We start from the raw sequence: 27,016 nt of genomic DNA, 5'->3' as shown, positions 1-27,016 counted from the left end.
CACCACAGCTCCCTTGGGAGAGTGACGGGTCACTCTCATGTAACCCCGTTACAATCTTCTAGGGTGAAGGGAAGTGACAGCCGGAGCTGAGGGCTGGGGGAGGTAGGGTCGTCTGAATAGTTGACTTGTGGGGTAGCTGGCAAATTGATAAGATGTGTGTTGATATACCAGTACCTACCATGTCAATTTTGGAACTGGTATTAATGCACAAAGCCGTTTTAGTTTCGGCAGAGGACCATACCGATGTAGTAATTGTATGTATCTATAGCCGCTACCACCGTTCAATTGATACCACACACCCTTGACGAAGCATACCAGCTGTATTTAACTGCGTATAAACGATCTCAGGATTACATATCACCCCAGGCACTCAACACCTTTTGAGAAAGAGAAACTTTACATATCCATTTCAAAATGCATGAAGTTGAGGCTGTGGTCATTTTCGCACCGTTGGATTACTGTTAAAGCTTAAATTGGCTGAATAGATTAATAAAGCTCCGTCTGGTTACTTTCTCAACAAGAGGAACTGTCCACGCAACGCAAATGCCCGCTGCAAGTACTTTTGTCGTTGCCAGATAGCATAGACAACGCTTGTGTTGATTACTCTTTAAGCCCATGGTATGCTCGACTCGAGTTTGTAGCCTTCAGTATCTTAGCCTTACATATGCTAGCTCACACATGAGGGGGTTGATGTGCACTTTTACTTGCGATTAGTGTTCCTGTGGTAGCGAAAGATGCATATCTCCAAACATTGCATCAATTCCATATTAAACCGCACATAATTTGAGCTATAAGAGAAGAATTCTGAACACTGCTGTTTATCCGTATAAATGGAAACTTTTCCCATCTAAAAGACGAAAATTAAGAGTTTGTAACTCTTACCTAATTGTCAGAATTATGCTCATAAAATCTCTTTCGTGGTGGCAGCTTTTTGCACATGATGCCGTTCACGGCCCCGTCATGTGCCATTGTCAGATGCAGCGTCGAGATCAATAATAAGAAAACCACTGCCCGATTTCCTGATTCCCAGCATTGTGCAAGCCAACCCAATCAATTTAGCCGACAAAGCTGAAATCACGATCTCGCTGTCAAAATACTAAGGTTTTCGATTGAGTGGTCGCTACCTTGTTCATGGTCCTTTTACAACAAATATGTCAGCGCGACATCAAACTTCCTTTGTTGCTGTGTTGATCAACCAGTGCGCAAGCGTCAGTCTTAATCGTGAAGGATCGCGTGGGAACAGGCAAAAATTGTTTCTTGGCGGAACTGTACTTAAAAAACTGCGCGATCATTTCGCTGTTGCCAATCCTCAGAGGAGCTCGCGACGAAGTACTTGGCAGCAGCGAGAAAATTCGAGTGGCGGAGTCACGATCGACGTAAGCCTCGTAAAGGGCACGAAATTTTAATTCTTTTGCAGACTTAAGCAAGACAATAAAGTTGTCGCACGTGGATTCAGCTAAAGCCTGTAGGGCCAGCGTGCGGTCATTCTCCATCGAACCACCTGCTAAAAGCGTAAATTCCAAAGCGTTTTGTATTAGCTGCCGATTTGATGCTTTCTTTGTATAACACGAGCTGGCAAATGACAGTGGCCGACGTAATCTTTGCTTTCCGTTTTGCTGTTGAAGTGCCAAACTTCGCGCCTGTTGTAATTTCTGTAGCTTCTTTTGTCGTAGCTCGTTGAGCTTTAGTTCACGGGAAGCCACAGCGCTATTCTCTAGGGGGACAAATGTTGCGATGGGAGCTGATTTACGTGCAGGGGATCGATGGTGGAGACATGCTGACGCAAAGTGATCAGATGGGCTGGCAGTAGTCGATACTTTAGATTTAACGCTGCTATGATTCGATCCAATGTAAGTAGGACTCTGTTTGAAACTCAAAAGCTCACTTGAAGCTGAACAATTTCGACTTCGAATAGGTACGCGTCCACGAACAGTAAATGGAATAGCGGATACATTGTTTGACGTCGACGTATTCAGATCTTCCTTTTTTGCGGGTGAAGAAAAGCTTTTGCTATCTCGATTGGTGCTCGTCAACATCAATTGTGTCAACCTTTCATCGTCAACCCCCATATTATTGCTGGCTACAGGAGTTGCAGATGTGAATGTAGTTATCTGGGGCCGTATGAATGAACGCTCCACAAAGGCACAATGTACGGGGGACGTACCTAAAAGTTGTTGCTGCTTTGGTTCCATCAAATTTACTTCAATGGGTTGGTCAGGCAAAGATGGCACTAAAGCGGAAGAATTCGTCGTAGATGTGCATACCACATAAGAATCCTCGCGCGATTTTAAGACGGACGCTGGAACTAGATAGTCTACATCATTTCTTTGGGATAAAGAAATATTACTTTTTTGCTCTAAAAAGCCCTCAAGAAGCCCAGCATCCAATTTATCTGTTTGACTCTCGAAAGAAGGCACCGTTCTTTCATTTTGTAACTTGAAATCCCTATCATCTGCTGAATCGTTTGCAATTGTATCAAAGCTGACAAATTCATCTTCATCGTTAATGAATGTATCTATTTGAGCAGGTTGACTTGCTTCAGTATGAGTCAAATTTCGTGAGTCATGCAGTTCATAGTTAAGGTCCACACTTTTCTCTTCTCTCGGGTTATTCAATCGACTATGTTTCATCTCTTGTGACCCTGCTAGTCGTATATTCCGAGTGAAAGCGCATTTTCCATCTTGATAATCATCTTGCCTGTGACGATTGTGCTGCTGTTGACGCCGCTCCATCATCTCTTCACGCTCAAGTTTCTTAGCCGTGTACTCAAGCTCCCACCAGATTTGAGGCCCGAGCTTATCTCTGTAGTCGGATCGTGATATTGGCTTTTGCTCCGCTGATCTGAGTTTGAGCGACTGAGTCTGCTTGATCATGTCGACCGCAGCAGTTTGGACAGCGAGAACAGTTTTTTCGTCGCTATCAGACACAACATCTTCATCACTATCGGACGCGATATCTTTGTCGCTATTGGGCACACTGATGTTTGACGTATCGACCGCGTGAGCTTCATCATTCATGTTATTCAGAAAGGCATCATCAACACCTTCACTATCGCATGTGAAGCCTTCACCGAGCGCACGAGATATACTAACAGTTGTCTCAATACTATTCGTATCTGGACTAGTACTAGACGAGAAGCATCCATAAGAAGAACGAGTATCAGCCTGGTCGGGCAAATATGTGCAAGGTACATGCTGAACAGGCTTGTCGGACGAATACGTGCAAGGTTCATGCTGTTCAGGCTGGACTTTGTCGCATTCAAGTCTCTTATCAGCGTTAAACTCGTTTGTTGATCCGCTGTCATCATATAACTGACCATGCTGTCCATCACTTTCTTTTTCAAATTGAGATTTCAGTTTGTGTTGATCTAATACCAATCCTATTTGTTTATCTTCTACATTACACGATGCGGTAGCAGCCAAATCCTTCATCTTTGCCACATTTGAACCAGGACTTTTTGCTCGCTGCTGCGGCAGCGCTGTCTTTCTGAACACTTTGCTATCATAGCTTTGCCACGTTACTCCATGAGCTACGAGGTTTGACCCTAAATCTGCCTCAAACAATTTCTCTTTGGTGACCGTTGTAAGATTAGCAAGTGACGATGATAGGAAAGTTCTTCTGGGTTGTATGATTTGGCGCTGAGAGGAAACATCTTCAACGTGTGCCCGATTTACAGGAGCTCCTTTGAACTCCATTTTTATAGCGACTTCAGCTTTTGTAATACTTGGGGCACCACAAAAATTGTTGTTCAATTGTCCACTGACATTCCCTTGTGGTTCTGTCAAGTTTTGCTGCTGGAAGGCAAACGAAAATATCGAAGAGGTCAAGTATGCTTCGGTGTGCATAACCTCAGTATGATCAGGAAAGCTTGACTGAGAGAGAAGGCTGCTCACGTCATCGTTTTCATCATTTCGTGGTTCTGGGATTGTTGCAGCAAAGTCATCAATATGCGTGGAGCATGCAGCGATCATTTTTGGGTTGTTGTTATTTTCGGTAAACTTATCGGTTGGTGGATTTATAAAGCACAGCTGATCAGTATTGTGTACACTTGACCGCCTCATGGTAGAATCATTCAGGCTTTTTGTGGGCATCGGAGTGCTATCAATGACCTTTTGGTTCTCTGGATGCTCTTGGAGACCACTCAATCGAACAAAATCACGCTCCTCGTCTTGTTGGTTTTGTGACTTTGAGCCCAAAATGACTGCCCGAACATTATATGTTGCTCGTTTCTCGCGCAGCACAGGCAGTTCGTCGTACATTACCTTAATTAAATCGTTCGTACTTTTCACAACTTTTACGCGTCCGGGATACACGTAAAGTAGAATTTGACGTTTCTTACTTCCAAAACTGCACAAGCTTTCCGGAGGGAACCAAATCACAGAATGCCCACCAGCTAGTAATTGGCATGTCACCGTCAGCACGACACAAACGTTTATAGCACTCGATGTTGCTCGGTCTTGCAATTCCCCAATCTCCATTGCCAACGTATCTGCTACCACCCCTTCAAAATCCCACGTCAAATCAGCGACATTAAGATTCACTAAAGGACAAGATTTATTGCTCTGTTCACTTTGCAATCTCGTAAGAAGCTTTCGAATATCAATAGAAGGACTGACTTTTGACCGCTTTGCCACTTGCCCACATTTGTGGGCTTCCACCACAATTGCTGCCAACACGGACTTAGTACAAGTTTCTTGAACAGGAGCCGTTGAGCAAAGTACTTGAGCAGCGAAATACAAGCATGAAGCGAGGGATGCTGTCTGGGCTAATTCGTATTTTGTATTCATGCCTGGGACGTCCGATCACAAATTGGGTCAGCAGCCGCAGCAGCGTAACGATCTGAAGTCTAGGTTTGGTATTTTTAAATACCATATGCGCTGCGACACTACCTTCATGTTTAATGGTGGTCTACCCCTTCAACGCGAGCTAACAGTCTATCATTTTTTTCGCACTCTTTCTGAAAGTTGCGGATCGCATTCACGTACACTCGCTCTTGTTCAAGCAGCAACTGATACTTGCTGTCTAACGTGTCCACATGAGCTTGGTGACCATCTCGAACACTTTGTTGCTTTGCCACGATACCTTGAACATTCTGAATGATATTTTCAATTTGCAAAAAAAAGGCTTGTGTAGCTGTCCGGGAAGCCACGACACAGTCAACGTTTTCGATTATGCTTTTTATAAGCGAAATTTCCTTTTCCAAATATTCATGTGCAGCTTTAAAAGTGTTATATACACAAAAATACTTGCGAGTTTCTTCAAGAGTCAATGCGACCTCGTTGTAAAGCTCGATAAATCGCTTTTCGTATTGCACCAGCTCAATTCGGGAAGGCGTGTCATCAATCTGCTTCAACTTACGATGTAGCTCTCGATTTTGCTGGGCAGCTGCGATCTTTAAGTTTTTGCGCTTTTCCACCATTTGAGCATGCGTTTGCTCGATCTTGCTGAGAATCAACTCGTCGGCTTCACGACTTCTATTATTGTCTGTCACGTGAAGGTTTAACTTCTCAATGCGATCCTTTAGGGCTCCAAGCTCCAGACGACAATTAAGTCGCAGATCATTCTTTTCACGCTTTAGCGTCTCGATTTTCACTACAAGACGACGCAACTTTTCGAGGTGAGCTTGAATTTTCACATCCTTTGGTGCCTGTGCATCTACTTCAGCAATTTCAAACTTCAATTGAGAGCGTAATTCTACAAGTGCTGCAGCTCGATTCTTGCCCTTCTTCATCAGAACATCCACATCTTTTTTTTCCTGTACCAGTTGTCCCAGGTGGAAATCGTTTTCCTTCAATTGAACCCGTAGTAAGTGCAACGAGGGCAGAAAATTTGACTCAATACGACCTTGTACACCCTGCTGCATATCAGTGGGAGCAGATACCACTTGCTGCAATAACTTCGCCTCACGCTCTTTGCGCTGATTATAAAGTATTTGTTGTTCCTTTCTTGACTGTTTTACAGCCTTAATATAGTGTGTATGAAATTCAACAGCATGTGAATCATACAACTTCTTTCTCGATCCTTTAACTTTTCCTATTTCCAATAATCCAGCTGTAGCAATTTTTGCAGCTTGACTCGCAATGTGAGCCATGACATTCACTTTATTGGTTTCGTCTTCGTTTATTTTCATTAACAAATCGTCTTCGACGGCGACATGATTCACCCTTTCTCCATATTCCAGCAAGCATCGCTGGATGAGAGCATCCTCATCATTCTCAACTTCTTCCTCTGATGCGATATATTGCCACCGCCGCTCGGGTGCAAAGGCATTACAAACTATCTCAACCTCTTTCTTCACGGGTTTTGGGTGTTGTTTTTCGGTCTGTGAACATTCAACCGCCAGGTATGCTCGCTCACCCCGAGTTTTTGCTAGGTGTGAGGCATCTACTCCCTCGCTTATTAACCAGACGACGAGCTTTTGAACTTTTTCAATATCCCCAAAGTCCTGTAGAAGCAGTTGGTGCGGTTGAATTGCCACAGGACAATCAAAATTTAGAGCTTCGACACAGTGAATCACCTCCTGCGCTAGCCCTAATCGAGGCTTCATCTTGTCGTGGGACTGGTAAAGAATGTCCCATTGGACTCGCCCTTGCTCGGCATCTTCTCTTCTTACGATCTGCTGTAGTAGCCACGCGATGCCACTCAGCACGCGGTCGAAGGCGCTGTACGAGTTTCTATGCGCTTTGAAAAACCCTGCGCTTTCAAGAGCTTGTAGTATACAGGTCAGATTAGCAGCGGCATCCGCATTGTACTCCTTTGCAAGATTGTATGCGTCGGGAGAGGCTTTCGAGGCACTGAGCGCTGCCGTAGAGTTGAACATGCTGTCAAATTAAAATATGTTGCTGCATCAGATTCTCTGAATGATGGTGTCTGAATCGTCAACAAACATTGTGTTAAAAAGACAAAACAGTATCAACATGTCTGACGTAACACCTTCAGTAGCACGAATGCGCGCCATACTGAGCCAAATTTCAGCCGGTGGTCAGCCCGTTTCTATACCACCATCTCCTTCCTCACCATTGGCTTTGAGTTCTGACATCCGCTGGAATGGATGGGGCTATCAGGACACAAAACTCTTTGTCAATATGGAAAAAGTAATCGAAATTTCAGGTGTCCGCTACGCTGAAGTATTTGCGAATGCTCCAGACCGCACTCTTCCTTATCTTCTTCCTTGGGCTGAGAAGTACATTGGATTGGATGCAAATCGTCGAAGTACGCCTTGTGTCACGCGTCCTGAGGACTTGCGACTGAAGAACCAACTGCAAGAAGGCGAAATGGCCTACAAACGTCTCAAGCAGCTCTTGAACATGGCGAGCGAGAATTTGGGCTTAAAAATTAGCACTACACTTGAAGAAAGAGTGCGTCATGGTCATGGACAGACATGTGAAGACGTGTTTCGACTTCGTCACGTGCGAGACGTTGAGCGAGTTCCGGATGCTGTGATTTGGCCGACAAGTCATCGTCAAGTGGAACTTTTAGTAGAAAAAGTGACGCAAAATTTTGCAGAGCATGTGTGTATCATCCCTTTTGGGGGAGGAACGAATGTCACGAGTGCTCTAGAGTGCAATCCTAGAGAGCGACGTGCCATCGTGTCGCTGGACTTAAGTAAGATGCGACGAATAGTGTGCGTAGATAGAGAGAATATGACAGCAGTCGTGGAGGCAGGTATTACTGGACTGGATTTGCATGATCGGTTGCGTCATCGTGGACTTACATTAGGACATGAGCCGGACTCGTGGGAGTTCTCAACGCTGGGTGGGTGGATCGCTACGCGTGCATCAGGCATGAAGAAAAACATGTATGGGAATATTGAAGATTTAGTAGTGAACATTACGACAGTGACACCACAGGGAACGTTGAAGCGCGCTGCTAATGTGCCTCGCGTTGCGATGGGGCCAGACATGAATAACGCTATGATGGGCTCGGAGGGAATCTTCGGAGTGCATACGTTGGTCACGCTACGACTTCGCGAGTTCCCAAGCGTGCAAATATACGACTCACTTCTTTTTCCTAGTCTTGAACATGGACTTGCAGCTCTTAAGGATATTACACGCTCTGGGTGCGTGCCTGCGTCTCTTCGTCTACTGGACAACACGCAATTTCAGCTGGGTCAGGCTCTTAAGACGTCATCCGCAACCAACAAGTTTACTGCTGGAGTCATCGACTTTGCGACGAAGACATATGTGACAAGGATTCGTGGTTTTGACGTCAACGAAATGTGCGCAGCCACTGTTTTATTGGAAGGAAACTGCCAGCAGAAGGTGCATGAGCAACAAACACAAATTCACATCATTGCCAGGCGTAACAATGGCATAGTTGGCGGAGAGGAAAGTGGCAAGCGAGGCTACTTTTTTACGTACATCATCGCGTACTTGCGCGATTTTGCACTTGATTATTACTTTATCAGTGAGTCCTTTGAGACATCGGTTCCCTGGACGAATGCGCGTCAACTTGTGACTGACATTAAGCAGGCTATTAATTTGACGGCCGCGAAGCATGCCATCAAGGTACCGCCACTTATAGCTTGTCGTATCTCACAAGTATACGACACTGGTGTTTGCGTGTACGTGTATTATGGCATTAATTACTTTGGGATTGATGATCCCATGACGCTATTTCGAGAAACAGAGCTTGCTGCTGTTGACGCCATTGTGCGTAATGGTGGCGCGCTTTCTCACCATCACGGTGTTGGCAAGCATCGTCTTGCTTGGTTGCAGGCAGCAATCTCACCCCCCGCAATCGCAGCTATCAAAGGGATCAAAGTTGCCCTGGATCCTACGAACGTATTCGCTGTGACGAATTTGCAGCTGTCTCATGATTACGTTGAAAAAAATCATGGTGCTTAATGTCTAATCAATTAGAAGCAAGATTAAAGGATATTATACGCATCGTATGGGATCAAAACGCCGCATTCTCTTTTTGCTGTGCTTCTAAACAAGAAAAGGTAGAAAATGCCTATCCAAGCGACGAGATCAAAGATGCAAGGAGTAAAACCTTGCATACACCGACGATATAGAAATCCAAGTCGACAAGTAACATAGCAAACAATGCTTATCGTTTGGATAGCGAAAATGATATTGTTAGTCAACAAGCGATCAAGAATTGACGCTTGACAGAGCTTCTGACAGCTAGATTTTCTATGATAGCAGTCAGCTCGTCTAGTAACAAAGTGAACGAACCAAAGTTGTCACTTGTGTATATCGATAAAGTTTGTCAAAAAAGCAGCCATTGATGGAATTTTTTCTCAAGATAGTATTTGACCATAAGCGATTCAGTTTGACATGATTCCGCAATCGTGAAGAACGGCACTAGAATCATTTGAGAAAATGATTCTAGTGCAGAGCTCGCTCGAACCAAATAAATGCCTTTGAGTTTGACCTTCGAGCATAAAGTAAGCATTATATATAAGTGGCTGCTCCACAGCATCACGAGGTCTGCAAAACCAGTTAGGTGACATTATGTTTTTACCCCACCGCTACCAGCCGTTTGGGCTGTGAAGGCAACAAAGCATAACGATAGCAGGATCTGCAAGACGAATAGGCTGTTAAGTCTAACAAGTTTGCCAACTAGACCATAATTTTTAACACTCATTCTTTGTTCACAAGGTATTCTATTGCATCAATGCGTCGGGTACGAAACTAATCCAGATAAACTGGATCTTCGCGGTTCATGGTTCGAACGTCCCGCAATCGCATAATAAAGTTGTACAACGGATGATTGCGCTTAACATTCTCTAAATGCGTCTCATGTGACTTAAGTAGCTCTCTACAGCCTTCGGCCGACGTACTTTGCATACACTCCATCAACGACAGATAATATTCCTCCTCGTAAACGCCCCGAGACAGCATTCTCTGCTTGGGAGATCGACGCAGTCGTTCAAGAAAGCCAAACCAGTCTGCTAAATCACTCGGTGCCAATCTTAATTGTGAGTCTTCCGGTGCGTTTACTTTCTTGCCGTCCAGCCAAATTGTTAGCACATAACGCTCAACGTGAGATGGCAGAACCCGATGCAACATTTGATCACTTTGAAACAGCACGACGCGGTCCATTTTTGGTGCCACAGTCACAGCTTGTTGCAAAAAGGGAAAAAGCTGCACTTCCCCCCCATCGCCTTTTTTCCAGCTTTCATTCAAATAAAGTAAACACGTCACTTTTCTCTTGTTAGGAGCCCCAGGATTATCGTAATGGCATGGGAAGCAACCTCCATGGCCAGCGTTGCGCTGCAATTTTAGTGTCCTATCCGAAGTGCTAAACTGCATTTCGTATTGTGGTAAGTGTTTAGCCAAAGCCTGCGGAATCTCCGTCGAGTGGAACAATGCGTCAAGCTCGGGAACTTTTGCGCGTACCGACGAATCATGTAAATCCACCTCAAAAATGTGAGGCTTAATAAAGTGAAATGCTTGAGACTTTCCGTCCGTATCCATCTGAGTGAGTGCAAATTGCGTCTTGTTAGGCTTGTAATGGCCATTGTCATTGAGCCACTGCATCTCCTCGAAGAGTGCACTAGCCCAATTATGGCCAAAACAGTCGTCAATGACTACGAAACCCTCCTCGTCAAGTTGCTCACACGCTGCTTTGGTGAATTTACGATGCAGACGCTCATAGTCGCGTACGAACGGCCTCTTGTAGACTCCTGGAAATTTGTCGCTCATGACTCAACCCATACAATTGTCATGTATAAATTTTACCGTAAAATTGTAAAATTAAAAAAAAAAGTGGCTACACGAATGCTTCTGTTCATTACACTATAGTTGAACGATCGAAGTGGGATCGGCGCCTTCAAAAGCGATACGATAGATTGCGGAGAATAGCGGAAATTGCTCGATGGCGTTGTGATCTTTAAGAATAGCGTACACTTCTTTAGATGTGAGAGTGCCTTGTAGCATTTGGCCGTTAAGCATAGTCTTCTCGAGCTCTTCCCAAGAGGTTTTTTGTGTCACAAAAGCTTCCGCGCACTTGCGATTGCGACCGCCAAAACACGTGGTGATTAGATCAGCGATACCACAGCTTTCGAAGAAAGTGTCCTCTTTAATACCCTGAAAGAATTTGAAGCAGAATTTCTTCATTTCGCACAAACCAATGCGGATAATAGCAGCCTTCGTATTGCCGCCATATTTGAGACCATCGCAAAAGCCGGCACCGAGCGCCACAACGTTTTTCAGCGCGCCACACAGCTCCACACCATTTGGATCCAGTGCCACGTCCACACGGAAAGTAGGGGCATTGAATAAGTCACGTAGAATCGCCCCATGGCGCAAGTCAGTGCAGCCGAGGGTGGACTCGCAGAAGTCGCCAGCCGCCACTTCGTTGGCGACATTAGCACCCATGAGGACACTGCAGTCAATGTTCAAGCCCTTTCGGATAAGGTCGGACACCAAAACGATTCCGTTTTTATCAAAGTCGATACCTTTGATAAGTGAGACTGCCAGTGCGCCTTGTTTTATACCTTGTTCCTTGATAGATGTCAACATGCGCCCAAGAAATTGATGAGGCACACAAAAGATGAGAATGTCAGCGTCACGAACAGCTTCGAGAAGATCAGGCACAGCGATAATATTTTCTGGCAGCTTGTACCCTGGGAGGTATTTGACATTCTCGTGCTCCGAATTGATGATCTCCGTAAGCTTGCGGCCGTCTACTTGTTCCTCAAAGACCCACATGTTAATGTTAGGCTCGAATTCGGGTAACTTCGCTGTGTTCTCGCCAATAATGCGCGCGATCGCTGAGCCCCAGTTACCGGAGCCCACAAGGCAGACTTTGTGCGGCATGGCAAGAAAAAGGGTAGATTGAGGGAGATTTACGTTACTAAGTGCTAAAGCTGAAGTGGTAGCTCCGTGAACCTGACATCGTAAACATGTGGCTGCTAGTCCTACAAGATGTGTTCGTATACTTACAGCATGATACAAACACCAAATGAAAATATCGAAATTAGGATATTAAAATGAAGTTAACGGTTATCAAATATAAAGGTACAGAATATTCACGAGCTGAAACTTCCAATGTCATACTTGTCACTACAGCAAAATCAGACTGCACTTTGTGTCTTCCGTCATTTGCGGGTAAAACGCATATTTCACTAAATACACATATTTTATGCAGGTCGACACCTCACAAGCCAATCGATATCATTCGGACAACACTTCGATAAATGTGTACAGTGTTGTTTTTAACGTAGGGCTGTATCCATTATTTTACAAATCAGCATTTTTATAGAAATGTAGTATTTTAAAGCAAAGCCACAGCATCAAGTATTGATGTTCCGAGGAATAGTCAATGCGGCTGGAATGATGTCTTGTCCCAATTTTCTTGACCATTACTTGATCGACGTTCTTGCCGTGTCGCTTCCAGTAGATTGCAAGAATTTGTTCAAATCTTCGTAATTTACCCATGACTTGATTGCCTCATGGGTGGAGCTCGCTGCCATGTCCAGGCGTTATATATGACTGAAATACTAGAATGCACAAAGCTAAAGATACTGAAAAGACATTCTATCAATAACCCACATTTCGTCCGAATTAGTAGGTGAGAAATGAAGCAGTATTTATAGTTTAGCCGCTTTACAAGCTCAGCCAATTTTCCGGGCTTTAGAGATTGAATTCATCTCGCTTACCTTGGACTTCCAGCAATTCAACAAGGTCGTGCTGAGCAATACGGCAGCAGTCTCATGATCGTGTTCCGCTCTGCTATTTCAATCTCTTCAAATGGATCACAAACAAACACCTTGTTTCATACACATCTTTTGTAAATACCGCAACTCGTGGCAATGGTTAAGTCTGATTTCACACTTAGTCGCATTTGACAAAATATTAGCTTTTTTACTCGATTTATCTATTTCAAAGAACTGGCAAAATAATTCTTGTTTACCTGCATAATGTAATTTGTGATCTATTCCTATTACGATCACGTTGACTACAGGTTTTCGATACAAATCGATCAGAGCCGATCGCTATTGTATTATATTGTGCAATCAAAAGTGCAGAAACTGGGATACCGCAATTTTATATGCAACATTTGATCGCATACAAAGTGAAGGCTACGTACTGGTTTAACAATTTATACTCCTATGAGTAGGCGAATGAGTCACGCAACTGAAGCACGACTGCTTGAAATACAAACGACGACAATATCAAAGAACAATGAATGCGAAAGGTAACATTTTTCATGGGCAAAATACCCTTTCGTCCTGCTTGCTTCGATGATGACTATAATGTCGTTCTAGGCACAAAATATCTGAAAAAACACTGTCCCCACAAATCATTGCTCGAGTCACCGATAGCCGTGTTGACTTCGGCGCTGATGCTATTGTATCGGAGGTGCGCCGTTAACAGCCAGATCCGTTGCCTTAACGTCAGCAATTTGCGTCCACCTACATTTCAGCGCAAACCTAGTCTTGAGGTGAATACTAATAGTAATCAGCACACAGCGACGTATAAAGCTGGACAATTATGTGTCGTTGCGCACAGCGACGTTACTATTGCACCTTACAACGAGATAGCAAGACAGTTATCCATTCTGTCAAATACATCTCAGAGGCAAGATAGAAGTCAGGTCGGCTTATTCTGGCTGCAAATACTCTTTCGCGTTGCCCCGACTACGAGGTGTGACATCTCGTGGATGAGGCGAAACATATAGCGTACAATTATGAAGTTGTATGGGAAAGCGTCGAGAAGCAATGAAATTCAGTTACCGCTGTATCAAAGCATATATATAGCGTCATTTTTTCATTATAAGCTTGGTGTTATTTTTTGACATAGCACTGATATACTTTGCAGTCAATGTGTGGTACTACCTCATTACGGGGACGTCAGGTACGGGACGCTGAGCTAGAGACATGACACTCCTACGGATCACCACATCAAAAGACACAGTAATACATAGCTCGGTGAGTGAATTTAACGGAGGATGGGACATGTATTAAATTTATGTGCGCAGGCGCAAAACGTGCAGCGGGGCTGCTGTAATCTTTGCTTAAAGGAAGCTAAGCCAAGGTCACCGGCATTACGTCCTTTCCAACAACAAATACGAGTGCAGCGGATCGCAATCCGCTGCTTCCAAGTGTACTGAAAACCTTAACCAAGGTAACGGGACTATTTGGCTCAAAATTGAAGCTGTACTCAATTTTTTCCTCACGACAGAGCCGCAAATATCTAAACTTTAGGTTTTCTTCATAAATATGGTAATACCTATTTATTATAGTAAAATCTAATTAACATAGTAATATCCATTACTACTGGCAATATGGCTTCTTGGCCACACCACTGTGTGGGTACAATAACTTGTGTAATCCACACCTATTTACGGTCGCACGATCTTGTGCAACCCGCTCTTTCATACAAGAATACGTGTAACCCCGTTACATTCTCCCATAAAGTTGTGAATATCCGATCGCCTCATACGAGGCTCGCGTGTCTAAGACACTTTAACGTTCTTTAGAATAACTTTAAACCTTCTCCGCCCTATGAGCTCTGTGTCGACGACACGCAAAACACCCAGCATAGCTGGTTCTGAGGGCGCCCGCGGGCAAAGCCCTTCTTCTTCTGCACAGGGTGCATCTCGGGATAGTACGTTCTCGACTTCACGAAGAGCACATCTCAAGCTCTCGGCAACTGAGCGCAACACACCGCGCCCGCCCCGGACGACCGATTCCCTCGTTGAGGAGTTGGAGGAAGTCGACTGCGAATCGGATACTCCCTTTCCAGCATGGGATGACGAAGAAGATGAAGTGCGCCAACAGCGCCACGTGAACCCAGCTCAACCTTGCGGACTTCATGTCCGTTTCTCGACCTCTCTACCTTCAGGGTCATTCCCAATCGCCTCGACTAGGCATAGGAAAAGCAGCTGGAGGCTACCCGCGGAGCGGCTATGCGCGCATCCACGGCTGGTTTTAGACCCTCGTGTGGAATACGGCTTTCTCTCCGGGGATCCCGCTACTGAAGCGTAGGACGCTATCAAAGGATCGTTAGGCGTCTACGTGGTCGGGCCCCGACCCCTCCAGAATCTGAGCTTGACCAACGAAAAGCTCTACGAGCTCGCTCCTTGTTGCCTCAAGAAATCTCAAAGGATATGTACCGCGCTCGACTTCGCGCTCAAAGAGGAGACGCTATTGTACCCGCAATGCGGAAAATTTCTGTGATGCTCGTCCCTGGCGAAACCACTCAGGCGATGAAGAGCTCTTTGAGCAGCGACACCAGAAGCTTTCTTCGCTGTCCAACTCACAGCGAAGCATTAAGGAAGTGGACGTGCGTCAAACTCAAGGCGCAACACCGATTTCCTTGTTTCGTCGCCCAGCGACGTATGGATCAATCCATCGCGCTCCCGCGAGCTCTGTGGTTTCTCTCCCGGGTGAGTCTACGACCACAACAGCTCAGGGCCATACCTTGAGCTCAGCTCATAGCCCTACGCTTCCCGGGCTACTGCCGAAAAGTCCGGGGTGCACGACGACGCAAAGCGTCATGATTCTTCTGGTCATAAGCGTTTACGACATCTGGGTAGTCTTGTCGAAGTGGCACTTCAAAATCCCACGAGATCTCGGAGTATAGGTATTCCCACCACTTCACAAGATATTGGTTTAAACCCCGTCGACGACGTCGACCCACAAGGCCTTTCACATGGTAGTAGACGCATTATTCTCATCGAGAAGAGTCAGCGGCGGGCGATGACGACTTGGCCGATTGCTGTCCGGTGACTCGCGATGTTCTTCGAGCGTTGGAGTACAAGATCCGTCATCATCGGCACTCTGCCGAGCATCTCTTCGAGGTCACCTACCGCTGTGGGGAAGACCTCAACAGCCTGGAGCACTTTGTGCACCGACTGCCTCACGTCGAAGATTTCCGTGCTCTGCTGGAGCGGCTCCCAGCCGTCGAGCAGACAAATGCGTCATTTCGTGCGACGGTGGAGTGCCTGGCGCCTTTGGAAACGGAAATCGTTGCACTCCGTGCTCAAAGCAGTTGCTGGTTTAGCTTTTAGGTGGTCAAGCACCTGTGAGCGCTGCCCTGGCCCCAACGCTTCCACGTTCACTTGCGCCATATCCCGGTACGGCATAAGCAAGCCCACATAAAACACCGGTGGGGTGCGCATCCATTCCGGAAGGTTCAGCTTATACGCAAGACCTCGCTCGGCCACGATCCAATATGCCGTGGACAGAACTTCGTCCCAAAGACAGCAGAAACTGCATGTGTAGGAAGGTGTTCAGCTTGTAATAAAACCAGATCTCCGACCTCAAAATTTTCAACATTTCGTCTTCCACTTCCGTCTGCATATCTCTTCTGCATGTCTTGGCTTTCAGCCATCGCATCGCGAACGTGTCGTTAGACACTCAGTCTGGTCGTCAGGAAGTCTCCGACTTTTTAAACCCTAAACCCTAGACATCAGCTAGCCGTTCGGCTATTCCTACCCCACAAAGCCCTGAGCCATGAGATGGCGGCGTCAGCGGGACGCAAGGATTAACAAGCCCGTTCTCGTAGAACGATGTGTAGATGAATGTACTGCATCGTTCAGAACAAACTCTACGAGTGGCAACATAGCGCTCCAGCGCTTCGGTGTCTCAGCGCAAACGCTGCAAAGAACGTCGTCAACGACGCGATTCACGTGCTCAGTCTCACCGTTATTCTTGCGGGTGGTATGCTGTTGACATCGTCAACTTGGTGCCCGGCACCCTGAAGATTGTAGACCAAAACTTCCAAGTGAAACGCGGGTCTCTTTCAGAGACAATTGACTCCGGGTGTCCATGTTGTCAAAAGACACGATCCACAAACAGCGTCGCTGTACTCACACCGTCGATGGTGTCGGTCCGGCACTGCCGCAAGATGATCCATCTTGCTTAGACGGTCGACAAAGACCACCACACCCGCGAGTCCTTCGGTAGACCAAACACAAAGCCCATACTCATAGGCTGCTAACACCCGGAGGTTACCAGTAAACTGACCAGCGGCGCTGCCGCATTTGGAGAGGGTTTCACCCTTTGACACGTGTCACACGTGCGCACATATGTGCTCGTGCATTTGTCCATCTTAGGTCACCAATACTAGTAACTCACGGGGCTGTACGTCTTCTCACGACCCAGATGACCACTGAGTAGGGTATCGCGAGACTTATAAAGGAAACGGTATTTTAAATCCTAATCGTGAGGAATCACAATTCGTGGCTTTTCGTTGAATCGGTGCTATAATACAGCAACCCCATTATTCAACGAGTATCGGTGTAACCGTGAGCGCAAACGCGCCGACAATTTCTTGTCCAAGTTTCCAAGCTCCTTGCTCCCGCGAGCCTGTAACAGCGCTACACACATACTGTCACCCGCGTATGTGGAGCCGGATCAAATCCGTCACTGACGACATCACCGTCGAAACATGAGCAAGCTCATAGTCCGGTCTGCGTATCAACGCATCAGCCAAAGCATTCGGCTTTCCTGGCTTGTACTTCACCTAGAAGTTATTTTCTGCAAAGAAGGAGGAACACATGGCCCTCACTGCGAGAAGTGAGGCGACTGAGTCGCAGTGCGGAGTGACGCATGATCTGTGTAGACAAACGGCTTTGAGCCAAGCAGGTGCACCCTGAACTTGACAATTGCATGCTTCATCGCAAGTAATTCCTTGTCGTGGACTAGGTGGTTCCTCTCCTCAGCCTGAAGCTGGCGAGATTCGAACGCGATCACGCCCGTCGGCGTCTGCTTACAGCAGTGCACAGCCAATGGCAAAGTCCGTAGCGTCACAGGCGACACTGAAAGGAAGATCGGGGTCTGGCAACGCCAGTATTGGAGCATGAAGGAGGCTGTATTTGACCCTGTCAAAATCTTCCCGATGATCGGTGTCCCTACACCATTCCTTACCCTTTTTAAGGAGATTAGACAATGGCCGTGCCATTTCCGCATAATTTGCGCTATAATTGTGCAAGTAATTGGCGAGGCCAAGCCACTTGCGCAAGTCCTTTTGGTACTTTGGAACCGGCCAGTCCACAATGGCCTCGATCTTAGTTAGATCCGCTCGAAGGCCAGGCTTTCCATGGAGCAACCTAGAAAGCGGACTTCTTCCGCGCCGAAGATGCACTTATCTGAATTAGCATACAGCTTTTTAGCGTGCATGCATTTGAGCGCCGCTTTCAAATGGACGATGTGATTTTTCCTATCTGTCCTTCCGTGCTCTGCACGACTGTGGACGAAGATGTCGCCAAAGGATGGCTGTGCATACGCCCGATGGGGCCCGAACAATTGCGTCACAAGACAATTAGATGGTGCTGGTGCATTGACAGCCCTTGGGTCATCACCAGCCACTCCCAGAGCATCCCGCTCAAAATACTTACCGCTGTCAGCGGAATAGCACTCGCTCTCGATAGCAATTGCTAACAACCATTGACCAAGTCGAGTTCGCTGTACTATGTACAGCCAGCCATATTGTTCAGGTGAACATCCTTACTAGGAATCTGCGTCTGTGTGGCAGCGTTTATTGTAAGCGTGAACGAAACGCCACCTGCGTTCGGCTTTCGGATACAAAACGTGGGTGCCGAACGGGTAGACTTACTTTCACGCACTATTCCTGCGTCGTGCTTCGCACGGAAACAGGCGTCAATGACGTCATACTGCTTCTTTGGCAGGGGTCATTGTCATTTTACGCAGTATTTGGTTCCAGAACCAGCTCAATCTCTTGACGCACACCTCGATCTGGAGGTAGGACCGACGGCGGGTCTTTGGAAACGAGGACTTGAAATTCCTTCGCCAAAGGATAGTACAGATCCAAAGGATCCTTCCGGTTCAACGATCCACTTCGTGCGTGCAGCATCCTCTTGGTGTCCTCCAGGACAGCTTAATTCAAAAGCGACGACGAGTTAATCTCCTCGTTTCGTCATAATATGGCCACCTCGGCTAAATTGCCTGCCGTCAAGGCACCGCCAAACTTCTCGAAAGAAATTTAGTCAAGCTCAAGAAGAGCACCCACCGCGGGAATATCCTTGAGGGTGACGTCGCCGTCTTCCTCTTCCGTCATACCGTTGACAAGGGTATATAGCAGTGCGCTATCGTCTACGGTAGACACACCCTGGGTCAGGATCTTCGTCTTGCAGATAACATACGGCTTCGCCGTCTCCTCCCTATAAAGGTTTTACGTCTCATCCAGACCAGTAAGAATGCGCACTCGACGTCGTCCAATGTCTCCATTTCCTGCTGCATCGGAGCCTTGATTTTATTAACAACATTTGACGAAGGGCTCTGTCTCCACAGTGGATTACGTGCTACTCCACGCGCATCACATGGGGTTTTGCCCTTGATGCCTCGGACCTCGTCCGACCATGCCATTCTTGGCACGCAGCAACTGCTTCGTAACGTGGGCAGTTTCAGTGGGTTGCGTGCCACTCCACGTGCATCACAAGGGCCTCGCCCTTGAAACCTCGGACCTCGTCCGACCATGCCATTCTTGGTACGCAGCAACTGCTTCGTAACGTGAGCAATTTCAGTGGGTTACGTGCTACTCCACGTGCATCATAAGAGTCTCGCCCTTGATACCTCGGATCTCGTCCGACCATGCCATTCTTTGCACGCAGTAACTGCTTTTGACGCGAGTAGTGCTCAGTGGGTTACGTGCCACACCACGTGCATCACAAGAGCCTCGCCCTTGATACCACGGACCTTGGACAACCATGCCACTCTTGGCATGCAGCAACTGCTCCAATATTTGAGCAGCGCTCAGTGGGTTACGTGTCACTCCACGTTCAGCCCGCGAGCCACGCCCGGGACTCTTGCCCATCGCATTTTCGGTATTTGGCAACTCAGATACTCCGATATCTAACACATTGACCGTCTTGGTCCAGTGCCCACTCCAATAGCGCTTCTGCTTCCTAGCAGAGGTGTGTTCATGAATCACCAAAACTGCATCGGGAGACTTGCGCGTAGCGCACAAGTTCTTTGACCTCCAATCAATCCAAGGCTCATGGTGTTCCAACCATGCTATACTGAGGATAAGGTCATACCTTGCATCCGAATCTAGGACAGACAGCGTTCCACGCTATCAAAGTCAAGGAACTTGACACCGCGGCTCACAAAGACCCTCGGCACAGTGACCAAACTCCCCGTCGCTAAGCGAACAGTGACGGTGTCACTCAACCGCGCTTCCAGCACCTCAGCATGCAGCTGACTTCCTTCGATCGTGCACCGTCTAGCATAACTGCCCGACGCACCGTAATCGATAAAGATTTCCATCGCTTATCAATATCCTTCACGGTCGCTTTCATGACATGGAAGCCCGGCTTGATCACACGTTCCGTGTTCAAGGGTACGCAGCTCTTCAGGACTGGGCCGTGCTGCCCTCTACCTCTTTGAGACTCAACATAACTCAATTCTTCCCCGGTAGGGCGCCCCGCACCTACTGGGTGTTGTCGTTTCCCCGCGTTAAACCAGACTGATTAGAAGCGAGACGTCGGTTCGACGGACCTTTATGCGCCTTGTGCAGGGAACAACCCGTCCAAAGGTGACGGGTGTCTCCATAGACTAAACACTGTCGGGTATTTACACGCTGCTCAGCAGCTCGGAGCTCTACCTCCTCTTTCTCAGCATAGCTGAGATCCATTGGCTCAGGCCCGCTCGACAAGCTCTGAGAGTGCGCATTCCAACCAAAGCGTGCCGACTTGAAGTTGAATTCGGCATTTTTATGTCACGTTTACCGCTTCTTCAACGACGACGGATGCACATGGAAGACTTCCATTCTGGCCGCGCCATTACGAAGGTCCTCCATACAGACGGTCGCTGCGACCGCTCGGGGAGAGGAACTGTTGCCATCCCGGCAATGAGAGCTCACAACCTTTGGACAAAGTCCACCAATTCCTTCTTGCCCTGTCGAGCCGCTAGGAAACGCGATCGCAAGCGATATACCTGATTATGCGGTGAAAACACTCGCAAAGCTGACGCTTCGTTTCCTTCCGGGAGGGGAACGCAGTCTCACTCGAAGCACCGCACGTTTGTGCCCATTCTCGCGCTCGGCCCCCGAGCTTGGAGATAGCAAGCGCCACGCGGTGTTGCTTGTTTTGGAGCATGACGGACGCCATGCCCATCTCGGCCTCTCTTACCCAGAGCAGGAGATTTTCTCCATCCTTACCCTCGAAGGTCTTAACTCTCACCACGAACGGCCTGGGTCGGAATGTATCATCGGTCGTCGACGGTGGCGTCATAGACGCTGTCGACGCTGACAGCTTCTGCTGTAAGTGCTCAACGAGAGCAATTTCATAATTTGAAACCGCCTCTAGGCGCGCGCTTTTGGCCGCGGGCCCTTGCGCAATAAGGTGCTCTAGTCCTCAGGGCCCAGCAGGGACATCAACTTATTAAGCCCATCCTGCATGCCCTGGGGCAAATAGGAGAACTGCTTCATCCTCACAGAAGATCAGTCGTAATGACTCAGGCGTAGATTGCCTACGAATGCTACCAAGTGCAGCAGGCCAGCCGTAGCTCCTTGCTTAAAGGAAGCTAAGCTAAGGTCACCGACCTCACGTTCTTTCCAAGAACCAGTACGTGTGCAGCCGCTGCCTCCAAGAGTACTGTAAACCTTAACCAAGGTAAGGGTATATTTTGCTCAAAATTGAAATTGTATTCAATTGCTTTAGTTGCGGCAGAGCCGCCAATATCTTTCCTAATAAATATGTTATACCTGATTAATATAATAAAACCCGATTAATATAATAATATGCATTACTAGTGGCAATCCTGCTCTTGTTACGGTGTAGCCAACACCACTGTGTGATTACAATAACTTGTGTTATCCACACCTATGTACGGTCGCACAAGATGGTGCTTTCATACAAGGATACGTGCAACCCCGTTATAAAACGTGTAAAAAGATGGGGCGACCACCCATAACCCTTATTTATAATTTATGCACTCTTTTACATAATAAATTAATACTTCGCGAGATCCTGGTTTTGCGTATCAGGAACGGCCTTTACAACTTTTTCCCTATGCAATACCAAAAGTGGATTTAAAAGCCTTTTAAAAAGGTGCCATGCTTTTCCTTTGCAGTAGATCATGAGGCCTCACGCATTGATCCATTATGACCAACGTTCGCCCATTTACCAACTCGGGGTTATCGCCCGACACTCGCACGGTATCCATTGCGAAGCACAGTGATATTTGCTGTTCATTTAAATGGAGTCTGCGTCAATTCAAGTGCATAAAACTGCTTCGAGAAGAAATGAAAAAATAACTTTTCTTAATTTTGCTGTAAGACTTCCTATAGCTTGGGAACGATAAGTGAGAACGAGCCTAAGTCAATACAGAACTTGGCTGACGAAATATTGAGAAGTTGAGTACGATGCACTTGTCAAAAAAATTGGCCATATATCTTACTGCCTAATATCGTCCCACGTACACATACAAAGCCGAAAGGATTTATATAATATCATGTTTGTTATAATCTTAATAATTAAAGTAATAAGCGAATTTCTCAAAACTGAGATGCAAAAAGTATCGCCTAAAGTTTCGTAACCCGTATTTATGAAGTCTCTGAACCCTAATTAGATGTGAGTCTATGTAAACCTTTCTATCCTACTTTCTCTAAGAGCGAAAAGAAAAATAAAGGAGCTGGGACAAACAGAGAATCATTTCAAAATCAGGTTGCGAAGTGTCAGTGTGCAGCATGTAACTTTTACACAGCATCAGTTTCCAATATATACTCCACTTTGGCTTGAAATTCTTTGAAGATTATCGTTTTCTAGTCCAAAAAAGCGATACATTCTTAAAATTCCAGTCCATATGATAAAAACTTCTGATCCGCTAGTATTATGCTTCGCGGATGTTGGTTCACAGCCAGGCGATATCTAAGCCTTGCTCTTTCTATTTCCAATCAGATTGTTTTTGTGTGCACAGCATCTGAGATTTTCCTCTTCATCTTGTTGATTATGATGATGCATGCATTATCCATGTGGTGTCTTGTCGTGATCGAGGAATGCCTAACTCCTGACGCATCACCAAGCAAATTTCTGCTTTGAAGATAGCATTTTCACGATGCAATCTCACAGTTTAAGTATGCTATCGCCAATCAGGGCTAGCCTCAGTAGCAAAAAGCATTATTATCTAATTATTACTTATTTATCCGATAAACAATCTTACTATCGCCTATCTCTCAAGTCTTCTTTTTACTACCACAATGCTTGCATTCGCGGTGGTGACGTCTTTGCAAAAATATGGCCGTTTATATAGCCGGAGATATACTGATCTGAATCAAGAGCTCTTCTGTGATGAGTCTTGATCGCTTACTTTACATAAGAAAATCAACCTTTCACATCTCTGGTGCTGAACAGTATATATAAATATACTAATTATTCATATTACAGTAGATCATAAAGTCATCTCAGTAATTAGCAAATGACGATTATAGCCGAATCAAACCTGAGAGGAGCTCAAATCACACAATTTTGGAACCTCTGGTAGGTACAGTACAGCGCTGTCGTGCCATCGTCTGCTCAACATCCCGTATCAGCTTAGAAGTCACTCGTCCACTTACATTGCGCCGTGTTTGCAGAGCTCAGTCCTTCTTCTCATCATTTGCTTTGACAATGGAGCCACATTCTTCCACAGAAGATGACGAGGCTAACGTCTCAGACACGAGCGACAGCTTCATCGTTCTAAATTCTGCGGACAGAAGGGCATTTGTTAGAAACAAAAACGCGATGAATGAGCATGATGAACTTGACGCAGCAAAGACAGACCCCGCAATCATTGCAAAGCCTACTCTTCACTTATCGACGCGCTGTCCCGGTCCATATCGAGGTAAGTGTCTGTACCAGTCCCGCAAATGTGAAAATGAACGAGCTGTCAAGCGGAATGGAAAACCTCACAACCTGTGCGATATGCACCGCAACAAGCAGAATCGTCACCAGCGTAAGTTTGACGCAAAAAAGTTTTCGAGAAAGCGACGACGGGACAGCGGGTCAGAGGATGACGCCAGGATTGACAAGCTGGCGCGTCAAGAGCTAAGTGCTCAGCACCAACTTCCTAGCAAGTCCTTTGAGGTTCCACCCAGCACATTGTTGAGTTTGAGAAGAAACTATGACGTGTCGAGAGCACCTAAGGTGACGACTTTACCACCAATACAGAATCTACGAGGAACGTTATTGCCCTCGTCCCCTGCTTCGTCGTACACAACACCAGGCTCTGTGAGATCGGAAGTTGGCTCGGACGATTACGTGGTACCTTCCGAATTTCGAGCAGTTGATGCTCCAATAATTCGTTGTAGGCAGCAGCCTCGGCGCGTTCATCGTGGACCATATTTACAGTATCAAGTGCAACAGCCTACACTTGGGTACTCAAGCTCGGAATATCGAGCTGCCGGAACATTAGTGAATACTAGTTACTTGACAGCTCCAAGAGCAATCTCAAGTACGACGTACTACAGAGACGATGTACCAAGAGCATACGAGCCTAGTCGACAATCTCGGATATCTCCACATGTGCTGCCGTCGCTGGCGTGTCCCCGATCAGAACAGCCCAACTTGTTCCGCCGAGTGAGTGAGTCTGCATTGTCTCATGTCGAGCGCTTTGCTTCGCTGGAAGCGATTTCGGCGTCTCGATCGACATCAGCAAATAATGTGCTTTCATGCATGCGTAGTTCCAAGTTTGCTAGGGCACCAATGTCGCCTTCGTCATACTATCGAAGCCGATAAACGAGGTAACAAGTGGGATTCTAAAGAGTATCACTAAGTGTCGTACGGGTGAAGTAAGATTCGCGCATAAAAATTGAAAAGTTTTCTGTCACCTAGTTCATTCTAGCTTATAGCGTTAGCTGTACATCATACTTTGCATGAAGCCTAAGACTGAAGAAGTGATGTACAAATTTAATATCTCAGGAAAATATGATTTAAGCAGTAAATTGTTCTCAATTTATGGAAATCGATGCGATTGGAATACGCTTAGAAATGTCGCCTTTACTTGTAGAAAGTCAACAACGCACATGGCTTCAATGCACAGTTTTCTTGATGCGTAATTAGCAAGGGGCTAATTCTCGCAATGGGTGCATCAATTCTCTCAAAGCCGATGGAGAGCGTTGGGAACCTGGTAGAAGGCGTGGGTGCAATCAAACTCTTGGCAATCGACGAGAAAATGACTACATGTGTTGACTGAGAATACTCCACCATGTGCATGTTTACACGGAAATGACAGGTGTCACCAAAATGAAAGCTCTACATGCACATTCGCTTTAGTAACTTTGTGCGGAAATATTCGGCAGGATCTCATTTTGAAATTTTCCATTTATTAAAAATTCTACAAAGACAGCATATGTAATGATTGGCTACGGCCTATGTACCTCAACTTTTCGCACAGTTTTGTAATTTGCCCTTTTTGTGTATTGACTGTATCTTATATCCCTGATAAAGAAATGTGATTTGGTTCTATGTCGGTACGACGATATTCTGTACGTGTTAGATAAAAAGTAGAGCTGACTTAAACATCGCACTCTGTCTGGTGACAAAAAGGGTAATACACTCACTTTTAATTAAAAAGTCGAAGCTTATACGTCGATATAATTTTAGCCGATCGGCCCGCTCCACTTGTTGGTAGGATGAACTTTATCCAGCGTTTGAACGAATGCACCTCGCAGGTGCACCATGCCCGTGAAAGTGATCTCTTTGTAATCTAGAAGAATGCTGTGTTCATGAATCTTGGCATAATCTGGGTATTAGTGAATGGCGATCAACAATCATTTCCTAAACTGCTCATAATTGTGTCCAGCACAGTCGGTTTGAGGGAGATCTACCAGATTTCAGTGGCTCATATATAAATGAGAATACTTATGGAACATAGGACTGAAATAATTTTAGTAGCATGTCAACGGTTGTGCTCTTGAAATTACTGTCCTCAACCACATCAATACCAATATATCTAAGCTTGCCGTAGTTGTACCTCTTGATAGTAGGCTAACTTACTTTCATGCTCATCTTCACGAAACAAGCCACAAAGTGCAGCGGGGCTGCCATTGCTCATTTGCTCAGATAAAGCTTGGTTATGGTCGGTGACCTTCGTTCTATACTTAGTACTCGTACGAGTGTAGCGGATCACAATCGGCTTACTCCAAGAGTAACTACAACCTTAACCCAAGGCTGATTACTTCTTCCGTTTCAAATGTAAACTATGTATATTTGCGGCAAAGCAACCTATATCTAAATCTATAGGGTTTCTTAGCTATATAGGAAAACCTAACTCAATTTATAATTACTGGCTGTTCCAGCCACGTACTGATTTCTTATTTAAGTGTAGCCACAACGTTATCTGCTCGCAATATCTTGTGTAACCCACAACACTGTGTGATCATAAAATCTTGTGTGGACCACACCATTGTTTGATCACACCACTTTGTGTGACTCCGTTACACTCTCCCAGATCAAGATTATGAACACCTACATCCACATTCAACTGTCGTCTCGAACGAGGCTTGCGCGTTTAAGACACCACAACATCACCAGAACCTTCTTTCATTTGTCTGCTCATTGGTTTCTGTGTCGAAGACACTGAAATCATCCAGCCCCGATATTTTTGATAACGCTTGCGGGCAGAGCCCTTTTTCTTCGTCTCTTGCACGCGGTGCAACTTCGAACAGCGCACGGAGCCCGCCACGGGCGATGAATTACCTCGTCGAAGATTTGATGGAAGTCAACTACGAGTCGGATACTCCTTTCCCAGGATGAAAGAAGGAGAGGGCGAGTCGCCCCAGTGGCGCGATGTGAGCCCTGCTCGAACCTTGTGGACACTGTGTCCGTTCCCCGAACTCTCGACTTCTGGGGGAAGTGATATCATTACCAATCACCTAGGAAAGGCACAGGAGCGGCAGCTGGATACTGCTCACAAGGCGGCTCTCATGCGCGTGCATCCATGGTTGGTCCTTGACCCTCGTGTGGAATACGACTACAACTCGGCGGATCTCGATACAAAAGCGAAGGACACGATCACTCGATCACCCGGCGTCTACGTCGTCGAACCCCCGTTCACTACACAAACTGAGCTTGGTCAACGAAAAGCTCTCCGGGCTCGCTTCTTGGTTCGTTGATAAAT

At 46.2% G+C, this 27,016-nt stretch overlaps 8 protein-coding genes across 8 annotated transcripts; 2 read left to right on the top strand and 6 right to left on the bottom strand.

Moving 5' to 3' along the window:
- Positions 1-1,154: 1,154 nt before the first annotated feature.
- On the bottom strand, positions 1,155-4,787 carry PHALS_07259 (calmodulin-regulated spectrin-associated protein 3; the record flags this gene model as incomplete). Its single annotated transcript, XM_024720694.1, has 1 exon — positions 1,155-4,787. The coding sequence occupies one exon, from the start codon at positions 4,785-4,787 to the stop codon at positions 1,155-1,157; it is 3,633 nt and encodes a 1,210-aa protein (XP_024585867.1).
- Positions 4,788-4,897: 110 nt separating this feature from the next.
- On the bottom strand, positions 4,898-6,820 carry PHALS_07258 (Uncharacterized conserved protein; the record flags this gene model as incomplete). Its single annotated transcript, XM_024720693.1, has 1 exon — positions 4,898-6,820. The coding sequence occupies one exon, from the start codon at positions 6,818-6,820 to the stop codon at positions 4,898-4,900; it is 1,923 nt and encodes a 640-aa protein (XP_024585866.1).
- A 97-nt stretch (positions 6,821-6,917) lies between these two features.
- PHALS_07257 (alkyldihydroxyacetonephosphate peroxisomal) lies at positions 6,918-8,846 on the top strand (the record flags this gene model as incomplete). The annotated part of the gene is made up of 2 exons (XM_024720692.1): positions 6,918-7,605; positions 7,666-8,846. 2 exons carry the CDS (start codon positions 6,918-6,920, stop codon positions 8,844-8,846), a joined length of 1,869 nt encoding a protein of 622 aa, XP_024585865.1.
- Positions 8,847-9,638: 792 nt separating this feature from the next.
- On the bottom strand, positions 9,639-10,652 carry PHALS_07256 (the record flags this gene model as incomplete). The annotated part of the gene is made up of 1 exon (XM_024720691.1): positions 9,639-10,652. One exon carries the CDS (start codon positions 10,650-10,652, stop codon positions 9,639-9,641), a length of 1,014 nt encoding a protein of 337 aa, XP_024585864.1.
- A 93-nt stretch (positions 10,653-10,745) lies between these two features.
- Positions 10,746-11,768, bottom strand: PHALS_07255 (glycerol-3-phosphate dehydrogenase (nad()); the record flags this gene model as incomplete). Its single annotated transcript, XM_024720689.1, has 1 exon — positions 10,746-11,768. The coding sequence occupies one exon, from the start codon at positions 11,766-11,768 to the stop codon at positions 10,746-10,748; it is 1,023 nt and encodes a 340-aa protein (XP_024585863.1).
- Positions 11,769-11,777: 9 nt separating this feature from the next.
- PHALS_15217 (uncharacterized protein) lies at positions 11,778-12,847 on the bottom strand. The gene has a single exon (XM_036407254.1). The coding sequence runs from the start codon at positions 12,387-12,389 to the stop codon at positions 12,192-12,194; it is 198 nt and encodes a 65-aa protein (XP_036263494.1). The 5' UTR covers positions 12,390-12,847; the 3' UTR covers positions 11,778-12,191.
- Positions 12,848-23,640: 10,793 nt separating this feature from the next.
- PHALS_07254 (uncharacterized protein) lies at positions 23,641-24,633 on the top strand (the record flags this gene model as incomplete). The annotated part of the gene is made up of 1 exon (XM_024720687.1): positions 23,641-24,633. One exon carries the CDS (start codon positions 23,641-23,643, stop codon positions 24,631-24,633), a length of 993 nt encoding a protein of 330 aa, XP_024585861.1.
- A 10-nt stretch (positions 24,634-24,643) lies between these two features.
- PHALS_15216 (uncharacterized protein) lies at positions 24,644-25,309 on the bottom strand. The gene has a single exon (XM_036407253.1). The coding sequence runs from the start codon at positions 25,108-25,110 to the stop codon at positions 24,895-24,897; it is 216 nt and encodes a 71-aa protein (XP_036263493.1). The 5' UTR covers positions 25,111-25,309; the 3' UTR covers positions 24,644-24,894.
- Between the last annotated feature and the right edge of the window lie 1,707 nt (positions 25,310-27,016).

The sequence above is a fragment of the Plasmopara halstedii genome (genome assembly GCF_900000015.1).
Source record: "Plasmopara halstedii genome assembly, contig: Scaffold_3073, whole genome shotgun sequence".
Classification (NCBI taxonomy): domain Eukaryota; phylum Oomycota; class Peronosporomycetes; order Peronosporales; family Peronosporaceae; genus Plasmopara; species Plasmopara halstedii.
This window is presented reverse-complemented; position numbering and strand designations above follow the sequence as displayed.

Bases quoted from the DNA above. Each gene is read 5' to 3' on its own strand.
- PHALS_15216 (XM_036407253.1), bottom strand. From the start codon at position 25,110: ATGCACATGGTGGAGTATTCTCAGTCAACACATGTAGTCATTTTCTCG.
- PHALS_15217 (XM_036407254.1), bottom strand. From the start codon at position 12,389: ATGGGTAAATTACGAAGATTTGAACAAATTCTTGCAATCTACTGGAAG.